Source organism: Schistocerca gregaria, chromosome 1 (genome assembly GCF_023897955.1).
Source record: "Schistocerca gregaria isolate iqSchGreg1 chromosome 1, iqSchGreg1.2, whole genome shotgun sequence".
NCBI lineage: Eukaryota > Metazoa > Arthropoda > Insecta > Orthoptera > Acrididae > Schistocerca > Schistocerca gregaria.
This window is the reverse complement of record NC_064920.1, coordinates 149,529,087-149,545,021: the sequence shown is the minus strand read 5'-3', so window position 1 is coordinate 149,545,021 and position 15,935 is coordinate 149,529,087. Positions and strand designations below refer to the sequence as shown.

Here is a 15,935-nt window from a genome sequence, read left to right as displayed (position 1 = left end):
GTGAGAAATCAAGATCTTATAAATCACGACTACTTTTGTCAACAAAAGATGCCAAAAACGAATTACAATATGAAAACAAAACAATATATGTAGAATTTTTAATATACGCGTAACAAGGAAATCCAGAGAAACCTTTTAACGTACGTAATTTGCCGTACAAACAAAACAACGTCATACATTACATAATTAAACCATTTAACGTACGTAATTTGCAGTACAAACAAAACAACGTCATACATTACATAATTGGCGAAAGTCGACTGGTGGAATCGAATACTAGAATTGACCCCATCTTCTCGCCACCAGTGTCAACGTCACAGTGCTAATTCCGAGTACCTTGACCTTATCTTAACGTTCCAGTCCGCCCCGTTCCGTTCCACGCATTGACCGCCTGTGTAAATCAGACCATTTGAAATCCTGTGTAATGTTTTGTTTATTACGTTTCGCTACGTCCCGTTCCGTCAAGCTGATCAGCCTTACGCTAGTGGAATATGTTGGACCAAACTTAAAGTACATATCGCTTGCGAAGATGCTAATGTAAAATTTTTATGTTCTACAAACGCCTTTGGGAATTCAACCGTGTATAACATTACCAATGCAGGAGGCATCAATTTTCTCTTTCTCCGTTGATTCACTATAGTTTAGCTAATGATAGTGATATCTTTGGTAATGTCTCACAAATGTCATCTGAGGTTGATGGATAGTTTGCGGTCTTTGGATCCGGCGTCTGGTTTTGTGCTGTTGTTGTAGAAGACGCGGAGTAGTGATTGTATTGAACGAGTTGTAACGTAAGTATGTTTTTTAATAAGGGCATCTGAATGCTTGTGAAACAAGTTTCTCACGTTATTTCAATAGTTTGTATTTAGGAGATGTTGCTTCTACTATGTTAAAGAAATCCCGCGGCGTGTTGTCTCGTTCTTGGCTGAATAACTGATTAAGAGAAAGCTTTGTTTAAGCTACAGCCGGGGTGAAGTTTAAAAGTTTATATGTTTAATTGCAGCACAACAGTAACAAGATGAAGATGGTAAGAGGAAGAGGTCGAGGTGGAATGGGAAGAGGAATGGGCAGACCAGGGCCATTCAAAGTTAAGCCTTTTGTCCCTCGTCACCCTTTCGATCTTACTTTGTGTGAATCTGCGTTTCCTCGTGTAAAGCCATTGCCTGATGAGACTGCATTCACGCAGGTAAAACTTTCTTGTTACATTTAACCTTAATTAATAATGAAATAGGCTAATATCTATAGTTTGAGTACATAGAAATAGTATGTTTTCCTGGTGCGTATGTCTGTAAATCTGGCCATCTGTACGTTTTACCTTAGCGGTCTTGTAAAGCAGTTTTTTTAACTACGTGTTTTTTTTATGTATTTATTAGGAGCCTCTTGTTTACTAGAAGTATTTCCGTACAATGACTTCTAGTCCGACAGTTCCACGGTTTTGTGGCATGGTATATTCGGCTGCTGGTAACAGACGAGTGCATAATTGTTTACACAAGAATAACTGTGGAGTTCTATAACATTATTTCACTATACTTTTTTTATGCATTTCACATCTGCAGATCGTTTTTTATTAATAGGTTATACAGATCACATGGGTAATTGTTTTGGTGTATGCTCATGTTCCTCTATACAAGAACCATTACTACTTAGTCTACCTGAAATTTGCCTTCTAGTGCTGATAGTTCCTTCTTGTTTTTAAAAAGGATAAATTTGTAGGTAGTTAGTGCTTTAGGACTATTGTTTGTAGCAGTTGTATTAGGCTGACAAAATTAAGATCATTATTGCTTGTTTTTCTCATCATATTGTACTGTTATGCTGCATTCTTGCGAGAAAAAAAAAAACTTTGATTTTCTTTGTAGGCACTTCTGAAGAGAAATACAGATCTGTCACCATCACCTCAAGAGCAGACTTCTGTACTAAATCTTGTGACAAAGATACAGACAGTAATGGACAACTTGGTTGTTGCTCCAGGTGGCTTTGATGCCTGTCAGTTGGAAGAAGTTAGACAAGTTGGATCTTTTAAAAAGGGAACTATGATGACTGGACATAATGTGGCAGACATTGTTGTCATACTGAAAACCTTGCCAACAAGAGAAGCTGTTGATGCACTTGGTGTTAAGGTGCAAGAAGATTTGAAAGCTCAAGATCCACAAGAGAGTGAGTAACTCAATCATTCCATGAAAATATGTCGCGTTGTCTTTACAGTAGTAGTATTAAATTGGCAATGTTTTGGTTATTGGAATTTTGCAATATGTGAAATGGCTTATTCTGTGGGAATACTTATGTAGTACTCAGAAAATATATTTTGGCAGAAACAGTGGGGAAAGAGGTTTTACATAATATATAAAGTGTTTTGTAATATATAAAGTGTTTTGTGTGTGTGACAAATGTTAAAGTTTGTTAAAAATGTTCATTTCAGTTCTCTCTATGTTAACAAATGACCGTGGCTTCGAGATCAGTAGCTCGGAAGCAACTGTGAGGGTTTTAATGACCACTGTCCATCACAATCTTCGGAAACTAGACCCTGAACTGCATTTAGACCAGAAAATTTTGCAGAGTCATTTAGCAGCAATCAGACACAGGTGAGAATGTTTCCCATGTTCATAGTATTCACTCTTCGAAAACGTGTAGATGTACTAATAAACTGAGTAATCTGTTTCTAAAAGCCTCAATCTGCTCTGTTCTACTTTTAAGAGGCATTATCGGAAGAATGCTCCTGACATTGCTTGTTTGCTGTAGAAGGCATGAATTAGTTGAAGCTTGTTACTTATTGTTAGGGATAGTTAACTTTACGTTATTAGGGATTGAGTGTGCTGTCATTGAAGTCTGAAGATTTGATGTTCTGAACTTTGTAGTATTCATGATGTTCATTCATTTCATAAACTGACTGCCTCTGAAAACCTCAAAGTTTATCTTTAATGGCTCAGTGGTCACTGTTCTTTACAAGAAATGATAATGACAGCCAACACCACCTCATATTACACTTGTGTGGAAACACCAAATAAAAAACACAAATTCATAATAGTTGAACTTAAGACACAGTTATATGCAAATTTGGTATCAGACAGCAGTACAAAATGACAAAATATGGTGGCAATACACACAGCAAAAATCACGTCCTATAGGTGGTGGTTTCAGCAACATTGGTTAACCTGTGTGTCTCAACTGAAGATGCAGATACCGATGGGTGATAGCTTACACAACAAAAACAATAACCACACAAAATATCCAGGCACCAAATTTAATATTAGAGATGGAGACTCATGAAAAGAAAAAAACTTATGAATAAAAAATAGTGTACAGTAATAAAATAGGCTTAACTCAATTCAAGAAACAATTTAGAAAACTGAGACAATAACACATACCTCATTTAAAAAACAAATGACATACGTGAAAGAACTTGAATGCCAACCTCACCCTCCCTGCCCATAAAGGAAGAGAATACACTGCCAGCCACTCCCACTCAGCTTAGGAGCAGGGGCCTATATTTGTTGCCAATAATGACAAATGACAATAATGCTGTAAAACGGTTCTCCTAACAGGGCTCAACAAGAGCATGCAAGACAGAAGAATGCCTTTTGTCCTTTTCAACAACAGGTCTGACAGGAACTCCCACTCCCCTCCAGTTTCCCTCAATAGTATGCTTTGCAGTCCCCAATCTTCAAATCCAGTATTAAGGTTCACAATGAGGTGATTATGGCCCCTATTGCACAACCCCTTGTATGAACTGAAGTCGTGTGACAGTAAATCATTTAGATACATATTCCTCTTAGTGAATCTAAAACACATGTACCTGCTGAGATTTTTAGCATCAGTCTCCACCTGAAATAATAGCCCCAAAGACCAACATGTACTTCTTCACTCTTATCAAAAGAGCTTGTCAGCTTTCACTGTAACCCCAAACCGCATCCCTACCCCTCTAATGATCCCCTTTATTTAGTGACTAAAGCACAAATTCTCTACAGAAAGAAAATTAATCAGTTGCTGTCTGTTCAGTACCACCAGCTTGATGCTTGTCATGTCTGATAAAGGACTAGTGTTTCAAATAGTATATCAACAGACCTATAACACAAGAACAATGTTGACATTTCCAGTGATGATCTGTGCCACACATCATCGTGGGGGCATCACCACATACACCTATTGGAAGAATGTTCTGAGAAGACCTCCATTAATCTTATTACTGCCTTTAATTTCACACCACAATGTAAGACCATTAAATCTTAATTATGGATCCCTCTTGCAAAAATCACATAGCAAGAGTGTGAACCAGTGTAACCAACAAATGAAACAAGGCTTAGACCATAGATCTATTATCTAAGAATAGGAGTATAGCAAAGCAATAAAAGGATAAATATGTTACACAACTATAAGGCACTAGATGATATTTGAGCACTAAAAGGAAATAGTGCGCAGGGTAAAAAATTTCAAGAAGAAAATTATTGACCTAAAATTCAAAATTCCTGTAAATTGCAAATATAATTCACATTTTTTTCTTCTAAACACACACACACACACACACACACACACACACACACACACACACACACACACACACACACACACACACATTCCACAAAAAGGCCTAATGACACTAGCGGGACAAGTGCGGGAAATAGGGGGTTTTGGGGCGGGGACAAACTAAATATGAACAAATTTAGACACCCACCTCCATGCAAAACTGAGATCACAAAACTCTCAAATACCACTAAACACATTATCATCTGGAATCGGACACTTCCCTTGACGTATGTAGCTCAACAGCAGCTCCCGATCCCATAAATTAGGACCTAACACTTCCCTTGCCCTATATAGCTCAAAAACATCTACCGATACCAACATTCACAGCCACACATTAGAGTTGAACCCTTCTCTTGACCTGTTATCCTTAAGACATCTCCACATACAACCGTCCATGGTCCGAGACACTGGAACGTTAAGCTTCATTTCTTCACGACCAACTAAACACTTCAGGACTTCATCCTAAAATCTGAATAGTTGAAGAAATTTTATTAGAGACAACACACTGTCCCCCCGTCATAGCCAACAACTGAAAACTGTTGACCCTGTCAGTCATATCCATACCTACCAAAGACATAAATAAAGCAATTTACCAAAATTCACACACGTCACACTTGCAAACGAAACCAAAAACATCACCTAATGCACCACCGATCGCATCAAGACGACACCTACAAACACGCAACTCTCACAAACTATATTCCGTGGCGTCGTGACGTCACATACCACAACAGCCTTACGTCAAAGGTTAAAGCAAACAGGTGGGATAGGACGCTTGGGTCGACTCAAGTATCTGTACAGTGTCACACACAAAGAAATGAGGCTTGTCACCGTTCAAAGCAAATAAGAGGTATGCAGCACTCAAATTGACCAGTGAATAAATTGTGAAAAACATATGAAATGTATGGTACAATGGGTAATACACGCACACACATGCATGATTGAGAACTTGATTGGCACACTAGTTCTACTGCTGCAAAATCTGTATTTGTTACTGCATACTGGGAAACAATTTTGGTACCCACTGTCATCAAATAAGATGTTAAATGTTTCTAGCTTATTGGCTAACAGATAACTGTAACCAGTTATCCTTGTTTCAAAGAAAATGATCTGTTGGTAACATGTCATGCTGTTTAGTTTGACAGGCTGGTGAATTATCATGGTAAAGAGGCATTATTTAGGCTGTAAACTTTAGCTGGCACGTAGTTGGGCATTTATATTGGAGTGTGGCGCTGTGGACATGTTAAAATTGATTTTGCATTGGAGATAATTTTCAAAATAAATGGTATACTAATTACTTGTTGTGATTCTTCAATTTCTCCAGGCGTATTTTGACGAAATAAGTCTCGGGTGAACAGCCTGATATGTGTGTGCATAGGGCATGCACGCTCATACCAGGCTGTTCACCTGAGATTTATTTCATCTTAATTACTTGTTGTTATTTCTGGGGATTCATTTATAGTTCCACAATATTTACACCACAGATTTCTTGTGCTCGGTTGTGAAACTTCTCTGCTTTGAACAGTTATCTGTGGCATGCATGGTCACTATAAAAAAAATTTAAATTACTAATTTAGTCGTAGGTTGCGGATTCATAATACATTTGATGGGGAAGTATCTGCCACATGATTTTGATAACTTATCAACTTTTCAGCCGTTGGTTTGAAGAAAATGCCCATCATTCATCAATAAAAGTTCTTATACGCCTGTTGAGAGATCTAAGAAACAGATTTGAAGGTTTTGAACCTCTTTCTCCGTGGATGCTAGACTTGCTGGTAAGTTGACAGGCATTTTTATTGTACTTGATTTTAATGGATAATTGGAATTTTAAAAAACAGTTGATAAATGTGCACAAAATATTTGTTGGGTTGTCATCTATTCTGTAGAAACATATCAAAATCAGCATTTCTCAGCTTTGAAATTAGATTTATAAATTAAGTATGTACGTGTGAAGATGGTAGGACTTCATGCATGACAGTGTAAGGTCTTACATGTCAGCTGACATGCAGTATGTTCCATAATCATTGCATTTAGGCCTATTAGTAATGAGCACCCAGAAAGCACAACTGTAATGTGCAGCTTTGAGTGTCTTCATTGGTGATAAAGAAAATCATAAAGGATGTGTAAAAGGGCTCAAATATAAAAACGTCACATCTACAAGGATTTAATCTGATAGTCAATAGTGTAGTCTGTGGTAGTGTAAAATTTGGACAAGATAGCAAGTTGCTCTGCCGTTATTTATTACACCTGATCACAGCTTTTCAAAGTGGAATTCATAACTGATTATTATTCCGAAATGTTTAAGGACGGTTAAATTTTAGAGTTAGCAATCTGTCAAAAATTAAGTAGTACGGCATACTCATATGGATGCTGCGTGATGAGAGTAAAAGATACAGTTCCTCATTTAAGGTACATTCTGGTGCTGGACAGCCTTTAGCAGCAACAGTGATGGCACTATTGATACCTTCTTATGGAAAGTGGTATCACATCTACATGTATAATTATTATTACACTCCACACAACGTTTTTCCACTGTTCGATATCCAATGTTTACGCTCCTTACACCAAGCAAGGCGTCGTTAGACATTCACCGTGGTGATGTGTGACATATGAGCAGATAGCATGAAATCAGTTTTCCTACCTCCTGCCTAACTGTCATAGTACTTGCAGTGGGTCCTGATACAGTTTGGAATTCCTGTGCGATGGTCTGGAGAGATCTCTGCCTGTTACAGATTGACACTCTGACTGTCGGTAGTCTGTCAGCCAACAGACAAGGGCAGCCTGTATGCTTTTGTGCTGTATGTGTCCCTTTACATTTCCACTTCACTAACACATTGGAAACAGTAGACCTAGGGGTGTTTTAGGAGTGTGGAAATCTCATGTACAGACGTATGACACAAGTTACAGCCAATCACCTAACCATGTTTGAAGTCCATGAGTTCTTTGGTGCGCCTCATTCTGCTCTCTAGCTGAGGTCGCTGATATGGAGTACCTGGCAGTAGGCGGCAGCACAATGCACCTCATATGGAAAATGTATGTTTTTGGGCGTGTCCAGGTACTTTAATTTGCATAGTATATTTCAACTATAGTGACTTCCCAAGACAACATTAAATGAGAAGTCTCTAGCCTGATTGCTAGTTGTGCAGTTTTCTTTGTTGACTTACTTTGTTCTAAGCCACACATCACATGCAGCAAACTTGGGACTGTATCTAGACAACATACACAGTTCCAATATTCCGGTTGAGCTTGCTTCATCAGTCCATTATGGCACAATGGATGGCACATTCTAATTAACACTTACAGTGCTTATTTATTTTCAGATAGATCTTAATTTTGTTGAAATTTTTTAACAAGTTAAATGCTAAGTGAGGCTAATTCAGTTAGCAGATTGTGCAAATGACTAATTTCTTTGTTGATGCATAACAAATGTTCATAACCATGCTTTGTGTTCTTCAGCATCTCAAGAAAAAGAAACAAGATCAGTAAATGAAATTTTACATAGAACTTTAGGTTATGACAACTGAACAATAACTAATGTTTTTCATATATTTACTAAATTTATGCCCGCTGATCAACCAGTATGTCGTACCATTTTCTTTGTGTGTTTTATATAAAATGAAATGCAATTCAGATTAAAAATATTTTTCTTTCACAGGCACATAGTTCAATCATGAATAATCCCAGTCGCCAGGCATTGCCAATCAATCAGGCATATCGCAGGGTTCTGCAGTTGCTTGCAGCTGGTTTGTTTCTCCCAGGATCAGCAGGTATTGTTCTACATAATTTAAAGCTTTATTTTGTGTATAAATATTAGGTAATATGCGTACGTAATACTTCAGCACCCTCTCCTATTTTGATTGTTTCCATGTTGTTATGAGGATCTATGCCTCTGATCATGAGTTGTGTGTTGTTGTGTTGAACTTCTTTGTGACACGTACAACATAATTTAAATATTGACAGTGAGCAACAGATTAAATAACTGTCTGGTGCTAAAGTTGGATATTATCTGTTGGGATACTATAATGTAAGTTCAGCCCAAACATCCACGGTAGTAGAAAAGTGGATTTACTACACTAGTTCTGTAAATCTGCCAGATTGCATACTATAACTATAAACTTGAACTTACAGGATGACACTGGAACAAAATGTAGTGACACAATAAGATACAACCGAATATGATACAGCAATATTTTAAAAATGTTTTGGCAATCTGATACTTCTGCCATGATGGAATTTAATTTAGTAGACATTTGATATCATCTTAGTCCTCCATCAATATATTGCAAAGTCGGAATACTGTCCTCACAACATAAGTAGTATAACTTTACCCTCTACTGCAGTGGCAGGAGCTGTACAGAGCTGGCTGCAGGCACTAAAGTAGTCCACAGTTGACAGTGCTCTCAGCCAAATGGCAATACTACCAGCAGAATTCCACGACGTACAGGTGGAGGTGGGAAGAAGCAGGTGGTGGTCTGAATTTGTGAGTGCTATGTGGAGGCTGCTGCTCGGAACTGAGGCACTAGGCAAGTGGTGGTGGTAGCAAACTGTTATGGTTTTCCTTTAAGTTTTTTAATCACTACCTACTTAAACATGGTATCACTGGTAGGAATAACTGTTTCAAAGGACTGTATTGATTGTCGTGCTGTGGAATTCCCAGTTGTAAGACCCTGTGCAGTACACCAACACAGCATCGCCTCCTCAAGGCTTCTCACAGGCTTACCCTGTCCGAGGCGAGACTATCGGTTAAAACAGTCATATCATAACCATACCTTCTGTAATTTCTTCACAGAATTTTATGCAACCAGCTGTCAACCAAAATTAATGGTCACAGTCAAACTGCTAGGCACAGGATGCTAGATCTCATCACACACACACACACACACACACACACACACACACACACACACACACACACACACACACACAGTTTTTTCTCTCCCCTGAATGTAGATGGAAGTTGTCTTTGAAATTAAATATTGTCTCATTCTTTCGCCCTCTTTCTCCACCAACAACTCCCCCACATCGATCTCCAGTGCTGCTCCAGGACCAATAGTAACTCATCCTGTTGGCATAGTTACCCATTTTTGCTCACATTCTCTTCTATTCAGTACTGCACCTAACTGTGCACAACTGCTTGTGGCTAGAATGAACTCATTACTAGCACATGCCGGTGCATCCGCAGCATCTCCTACTCAGCTGTCTTTCAACCTTCTACAACCCTCCCATCTGATTGCTATTTTCCCCATTCCATCCAGCACAGCTGCTTGCCTCAGTTGAGCTGTTGGCCTGGCACAATCTAGTAAGTCAGGACAGTGTAGCTGTGCAAGTGTTACTTTGTATGTGTATGCTATAACTCTGACAAAAAGATTTGTTGGAAAGCTGGCAAAGTTCTCAGTCTAGTTTCTGTGCCTTCCAACAATTCACTCCTGCAGTAGAGTTGTTAGATTTAATTTTTAAATTACTGATCCAGGGTAGTTTGCAGTGAGATGACCATGTTATACTCTAGTGACAATCTCTGTTGGCTTCTCTTTCCACATTTCATAGAGACTGCAATGACAATTCATTGGCTCTCCTGAGTCCTAGTTTGACTTGCTTCCAAAGATGTAAATAGAAGCACCTACAAGAGGAATACAGTCAGAGATACTCCACAAGCCTTCGTATGTGTGGTGGAGGTACCCTGTACCATTATTAGTCATTTCCTTTCTTGTTCCATTCCCAAATAGAAAAAGGAAAAATGACTTACAGGCCTCAGTATGAGCCCTAATTTCTCTGGTCATTGTTTCATGGTGCGTAAATGAAATATATGTTGGCGGCAATAGAATTGTTCTGTGTCCCGCAAAAAAGGTCTTCACTCCAGGTATTGGCACTTAAGCTCACGAAGCATCTCTGTAATAATCACTTGTTGATCAAACCTAACTGTAACAAATCTAGCAACCCATTTTTTGAATTGCTTCAATATCTTGCTTGAATTCAACCTGGTGGGATCCAAAACACTCCAGGACTCAAACAGGGGTTGAACTCATGTTCTAAACATGATGTTCTTTACAGACAGTCCATGCTTTCGTAAAATTCTCTGAATAAACCGAAGTCTGCCTTCCCTCCTCCTGTCTTTATCAGTTATATGCCTTGAATAGTTACACCTAGATATTGAAACAATGTGATTGAACCGATACACTGCTAATGCTGTATTCAAAATTTGCAGAGTTGTTTTGTCTACTCACTTGTAGTAACTTCAGTGTTTGTACATTTAAAACAAGCTGTCAGTAGTCACAAAAAATTGCATCAGTCATCTTACAGTCAGTTGACAACACCTTCCCGTATACCACAGTGTTATCAGTAGGTGCAGAGTGCTGCTCAGTCTGTCAGATCATTTATGTATGTTGACAATAAGTGTGTTCCTATCACACTTCACTGGGGTACTCCTGATAATACCCTTGTTTCCAATGAACACCCAGCATCTAGACAAACATATTGTTCTATTGCTTTGAACTACTTGGGTATCTGGAACCTGTTCTGTATGCTTAGACCTTTAAGTCAACCACATCACATGCTTTGTGAAAATCCAGGAAGGAGTAGTCAGTTTGTTGCCCTTGATCCATGGTTTACAGGATACTGTGTGAGAAAAGGGCAAATTGAGTTCTGCACAAGCAATGCTTTCTAAATCTGTGCTGATTTGTGGACAGAATCTCTCAAGTCTCTGAAAAATTGTTTATATTTGAAATGAGAATATGTTCAAGAACTTGGCAGCAGACTAATGTTAAAGGTATTGGTTGATGGTCGTACGGAACCATTTTTCATTTTCCAAGTGTATGACTCACCTGCACTTTTTCCCAGGCTCACAACTTTGTGCTGGGTGAGAGATCTGTGATAAATGAAAGCTAAGTAAGGAGCCAGTGTTGTAGAGTACTCACTATGAAACTGGACTGGGATTCGATCTGGAGCTAATCGCTTTGTTTTTAACTCAGTTGTTTCTCTACACCAAGGATGCCTATTACTGTTTCCTCCATACTAGGGGATGTGCGATGTGAAACAGTGGTATGTTTGTATAATCATTCCTGCATGAATGATTTCTTAAATGCGAGGTTTGAAACTGGGAGGTCACTGTTGATGGTATTTCAGAAATTGAACTTTGCGGGACTCTGCTCCATTGTATAACACTAGACTTGAATCCACTGAACAGGTTCGGTACTCATCTACACTAGCAGGAAACACGCTTGGCAATGTTGCTAAAATTGGTGATTGGCATTATTATTGTGCTTTGCTAGCAGATATTAATTTTACTTAGAAGATACACAGTATTCATTACCAAAGGTGCCGCAGTATAAAGATCAAGGAAAGTAAGTAGAGAAAGGTCCTATGGTGAAAAGTCCCCCACCCTTCAAAAAGATTCTGCAGTGGAGTGTGCACTGATATGAAACTTCCTGGCAGAGTGAAAATTTCATTCTGGAAACATTCCCCAGACTGCAGCTAAGCCATGTCCTTTCTTCCAGGAGTGCTAATTCTACATGTTTTGTAGGAGGGCTTGTGTGAAGTTCTTAAGGTAGGAGACGAGGTACTGGTGAAGCAAAGCTGGATGCCTCAAGAGTCTTGCATGGGTAGCTCAGTCGATAGAGCACTTGGCTATGAAAGGTGAAGGTCCCGAGTTTGTCTCGGTCCGGCACACAGTTTTCATCTGCCAGGAAGTTTCGAACATAGTGTTTACCTAAAGTTGGTAAGAATGGTAGTGTCAATTAACTGACAGCAAAGCTTAGGATAATTATAACTAAAAACAACCCCTGACACACAGGTAAGGATTCTGTTACAGAATCTAGTGTCAGAATTTTGTCCAAAAAATAAAAAGAATAGAAAATGTTCTCAATGAGAAGTACCAGTTTCACAACAGGAGATAATGCCTTGAATAATAGTGTAGAATAAAGGTAAATTATTGCTTTGGAATATAAAATAAGAAAGTAACACGGAAAGAAGGAAAAGAAATTAAAGAACTGGAACTAAAATAAATGAAAAATCCAGATTTCGAACAGACATTTTGTAAATTTATTCTAATTTTTTAAATGTTTTCTGTAAATAACATTGTTACTAAATGCCATCCATGTTGCATTATGACGGTTAGCGTTGTTTTTTCTCTTAGAACTGGAATTCCTTCTCCTAACAAATATTGTCATCCATTTTAGACTTCCTATCTGGTGCACTGATGTCTTACGTTGTTAAAGTAAAATGCTGCAATAACTGTTAAGTGATTTAGTTTTACTGAGTCCTATAGTCAAATTTTACATATTAAGAAACATTGTTCAGGGTGGAAAAAATGGCAAGGCAAGAAAAAAGCACACAGAACTGAAGCAATATTGAACATGTGGTTTTCTGGACTGCACTCTGAGACTCGCCCACTGAGTCGCCAGGTGCATAGAGCATTGTTGTAGGAGTTGTTCAGTTTTTATTGGTTACTGTTGAACTCTGCGTACTCAACTTCTCACTGCAAATATTTTGAATCTATAATTCTTACACCGTCACTAAGTATCTATACAATGCTGTTAACTAATCACATTGTAGTCTTCTAAGATTGTTACATCAGTTATCTACACTCATTACTTACGTAGCTGAGTAATTCATAATCTAACTGTATAGATCTATAAAAAAAATTGAGCTTAAGCAGAGTGAGAGGGGGAGTATTAATTATTCAAAAATTTTCTAATACCAATTATTTATTATTTACATGTTAATGTGTGTTTGCAGTTAACAAAACCATCATTTGGTAATGCCTCTAGATTGTGAACTGATAACAGCAATTGAACCTACCTTTCTCAGCAAAATTTTGCCAGTCATAAATGATCCCACTTTCCGACAACGCTTATACAATGCAGACTTTTGCGTTTGATTTTATCTAAGTTATTTTCTGTGCTAATCGAAAGCCAGTCGCTTTATACTGTCAGATCCTAGTGTTAAAAAAATCTCTTCTGAAAGTAAGTTTTTGCAGTGTAGCCTCAACATAAAATGAAATGTCGTTCTGCAGAAGAATGCTTAAGTTTAGTGTAATACCTAAAGTGATAGATAAAGAGGTACATAGTCTAATATAGTTTCTTACTGGTTCACTGGAAAAGTCAGAGTATCAAAGCAGAAAATATGATCAAACACATCATCACATGAAACAAAACACACAATATGTAGTGTAGATTGCCACCCACTAAATTGACAGTGTAAAATAAAGGCATCTTGTGAAAAATTGGTAGCTGTCTACCAACCAATCTGGCAGTTACTACAACTAAAATTTTATTCTCCTTCTTCCACATCTTTCCTGAACTGGTGCCTTTGAAAGTACTTGAAGCTATGCCCCCCTCCCCTTCATCATCTTCATTGTGCAGTTGGAATAGCTAGTGGTTCCTGCAATCCACTCAAATGCTGACTTTAAATGAAATTTTGTTCCCTTGTTTGCCTCTTCAAACACAAATCGAATGACATTGTGTGTAATCAGACATATGTCATTAAGAGCTTTCCTTGTACCTATGGAATGTAAAGACTGCTGCTATGCTATGTAATTTAGTACAGAGATTGCCACAAGAGTGCACACAGTGCACAGATCGCCACGTAACAGGCAGCCCAGGCCACTGCCCTTTCAGAACAGGGTGGACTCACCCAGCTGTCGGGGCAAAAATGTGTTCCTGTGGATGGGTATCTTATTGTGTGCAAGCTGTCAAGGAACAGGTAATTTAGTAAGGGAGTAAATGTGGGAATAAATACTGTAGAGGTAGACAAAGACTTGCATATAGTAAGCAGGTACAAACAGATGTAGGGTGCAGTGGTTATGTAAATGTGGAAAAAGCACCAGCTAGACATGCAGGAGGCTGCAACAAACAAGTCTACAGTCTAAGATAGCAACTGTGACACAGGAAAAATGGCAGTATCGTTTTTGTGTTTCGCACTTAACTATTAGGATTTACACTTCCTGACTTACAGATAATATAATACAATACAATCACATGTACTAAAATAAAAATGTAGACGGTGTTACCATGTCTTACTCAAATGACAATTCTTTGCATTGCTTGTTAGATTTTTGCTTTTAGTATTACTATGCCAACAAATACGATGCTCAAACCATGTAGGTGTTTCCGAAGATATCTAATTATTAAAATATTGTTTTTAGGCATTTCAGATCCATGTGAAGGAGGTAACATACGGGTTCACACAGCAATGACTTTAGAGCAGCAAGATATGGTGTGTCTTACTGCACAGACATTACTGCGTGTGTTAGCACACGGAGGTTACAAGCGCATATTGGGTCTAGAGGGCAGTGCAGGTATGAATCCATATTAAACCAAAGTATTAGCATTCATGATGTTGTCACAAATTGCTAAATAAAAATTCATTTTATCCAGGCATTGCAACTGACATGTCTGTCTGGGATGGTGTGGTGGTGTCTCCATTGGACAAGGCATATGAAAAACCACTGGAAAAGAAAGAAGGTGAAGAAGATGATATGGAAGCTGATGGTGGTGGTGATGAAGCTATGGAAACTGCAGAAAATTAATGCAGGCCTTATTTAAATCCCTGTGTGTGTGCATTGTTTAAAGATTTTTTATTATATTTGTTTTAATATTAACTTTCAGGACCATTCCATCAAGCTGTTACAGTTGATGTTTGTGTGATGTTTCATGACTTTTCACTGTGATGTGTGTACATTATACTCATAAACAATGAAACCTAAACATGTGTATTCTATACTTACACCCTTTCCTCTATTAAGTAACTCTCTATGTATGATTATTGGACTGAGCTGTTAACTGACGACAGAGTGCTGTAATATGGGTAATGGACAACAGTGCTCCTAATAATTATATTAGGTATCCAGGACAGTATTTTCCTTTATAAGTTCTCTGGATGGAATAATATGAACTACTACAGGTTAGTGTTCTGTTTTGCATTTATTTCCAGAATACAAATAGAGTGCAACAACAAATTACACTTTCCAAAAACATTTTAAGCTGTAAATGCTACACATAGAATACCCCTTGGATTTTTGTGCTTTAGGTATGTGTACATAAAAGCCATAAAATACTCTTCAGTGACTTGTTTATTGCCTAGTAAAGATTTATCATCTAACTAAAACTGCTGATGTAACTGGAATTGATACTGTCGGGGAAGTAGAAACATTTGAAAACATTTGATTCAAATTTTGTATGTCATAATTAATGTTTCTGGAAAGCCTGCAGCTGTCATTGATTATTTAATTAATGAAACATTGCACTAATTGCGTGTTTTTATGCATCTCTTACATTGTAGTTGTCTTCTTGAAATTATCAGGTACTGTGCCTCTACTGTGCATGTAGAAACATGGGCGCGCACACACACACATTCTGTTCATTTGTGTAATACCACAAAAAATACATACATAAATACTGCACGTGACAATAAGAATAAATTTTTGA

General features: G+C 38.0%; 1 protein-coding gene across 1 annotated transcript; it reads left to right on the top strand.

Annotated features, from left to right (window-relative positions):
* The first annotated feature begins 268 nt into the window (after positions 1-268).
* Positions 269-15,215, top strand: LOC126334993 (interleukin enhancer-binding factor 2 homolog). The gene is made up of 8 exons (XM_049997811.1): positions 269-788; positions 1,001-1,183; positions 1,854-2,151; positions 2,414-2,576; positions 6,170-6,290; positions 8,171-8,282; positions 14,654-14,806; positions 14,886-15,215. The coding sequence occupies exons 2-8, from the start codon at positions 1,016-1,018 to the stop codon at positions 15,035-15,037; spliced, it is 1,167 nt and encodes a 388-aa protein (XP_049853768.1). The 5' UTR covers positions 269-788; positions 1,001-1,015; the 3' UTR covers positions 15,038-15,215.
* The last annotated feature ends 720 nt before the right edge of the window (positions 15,216-15,935 follow it).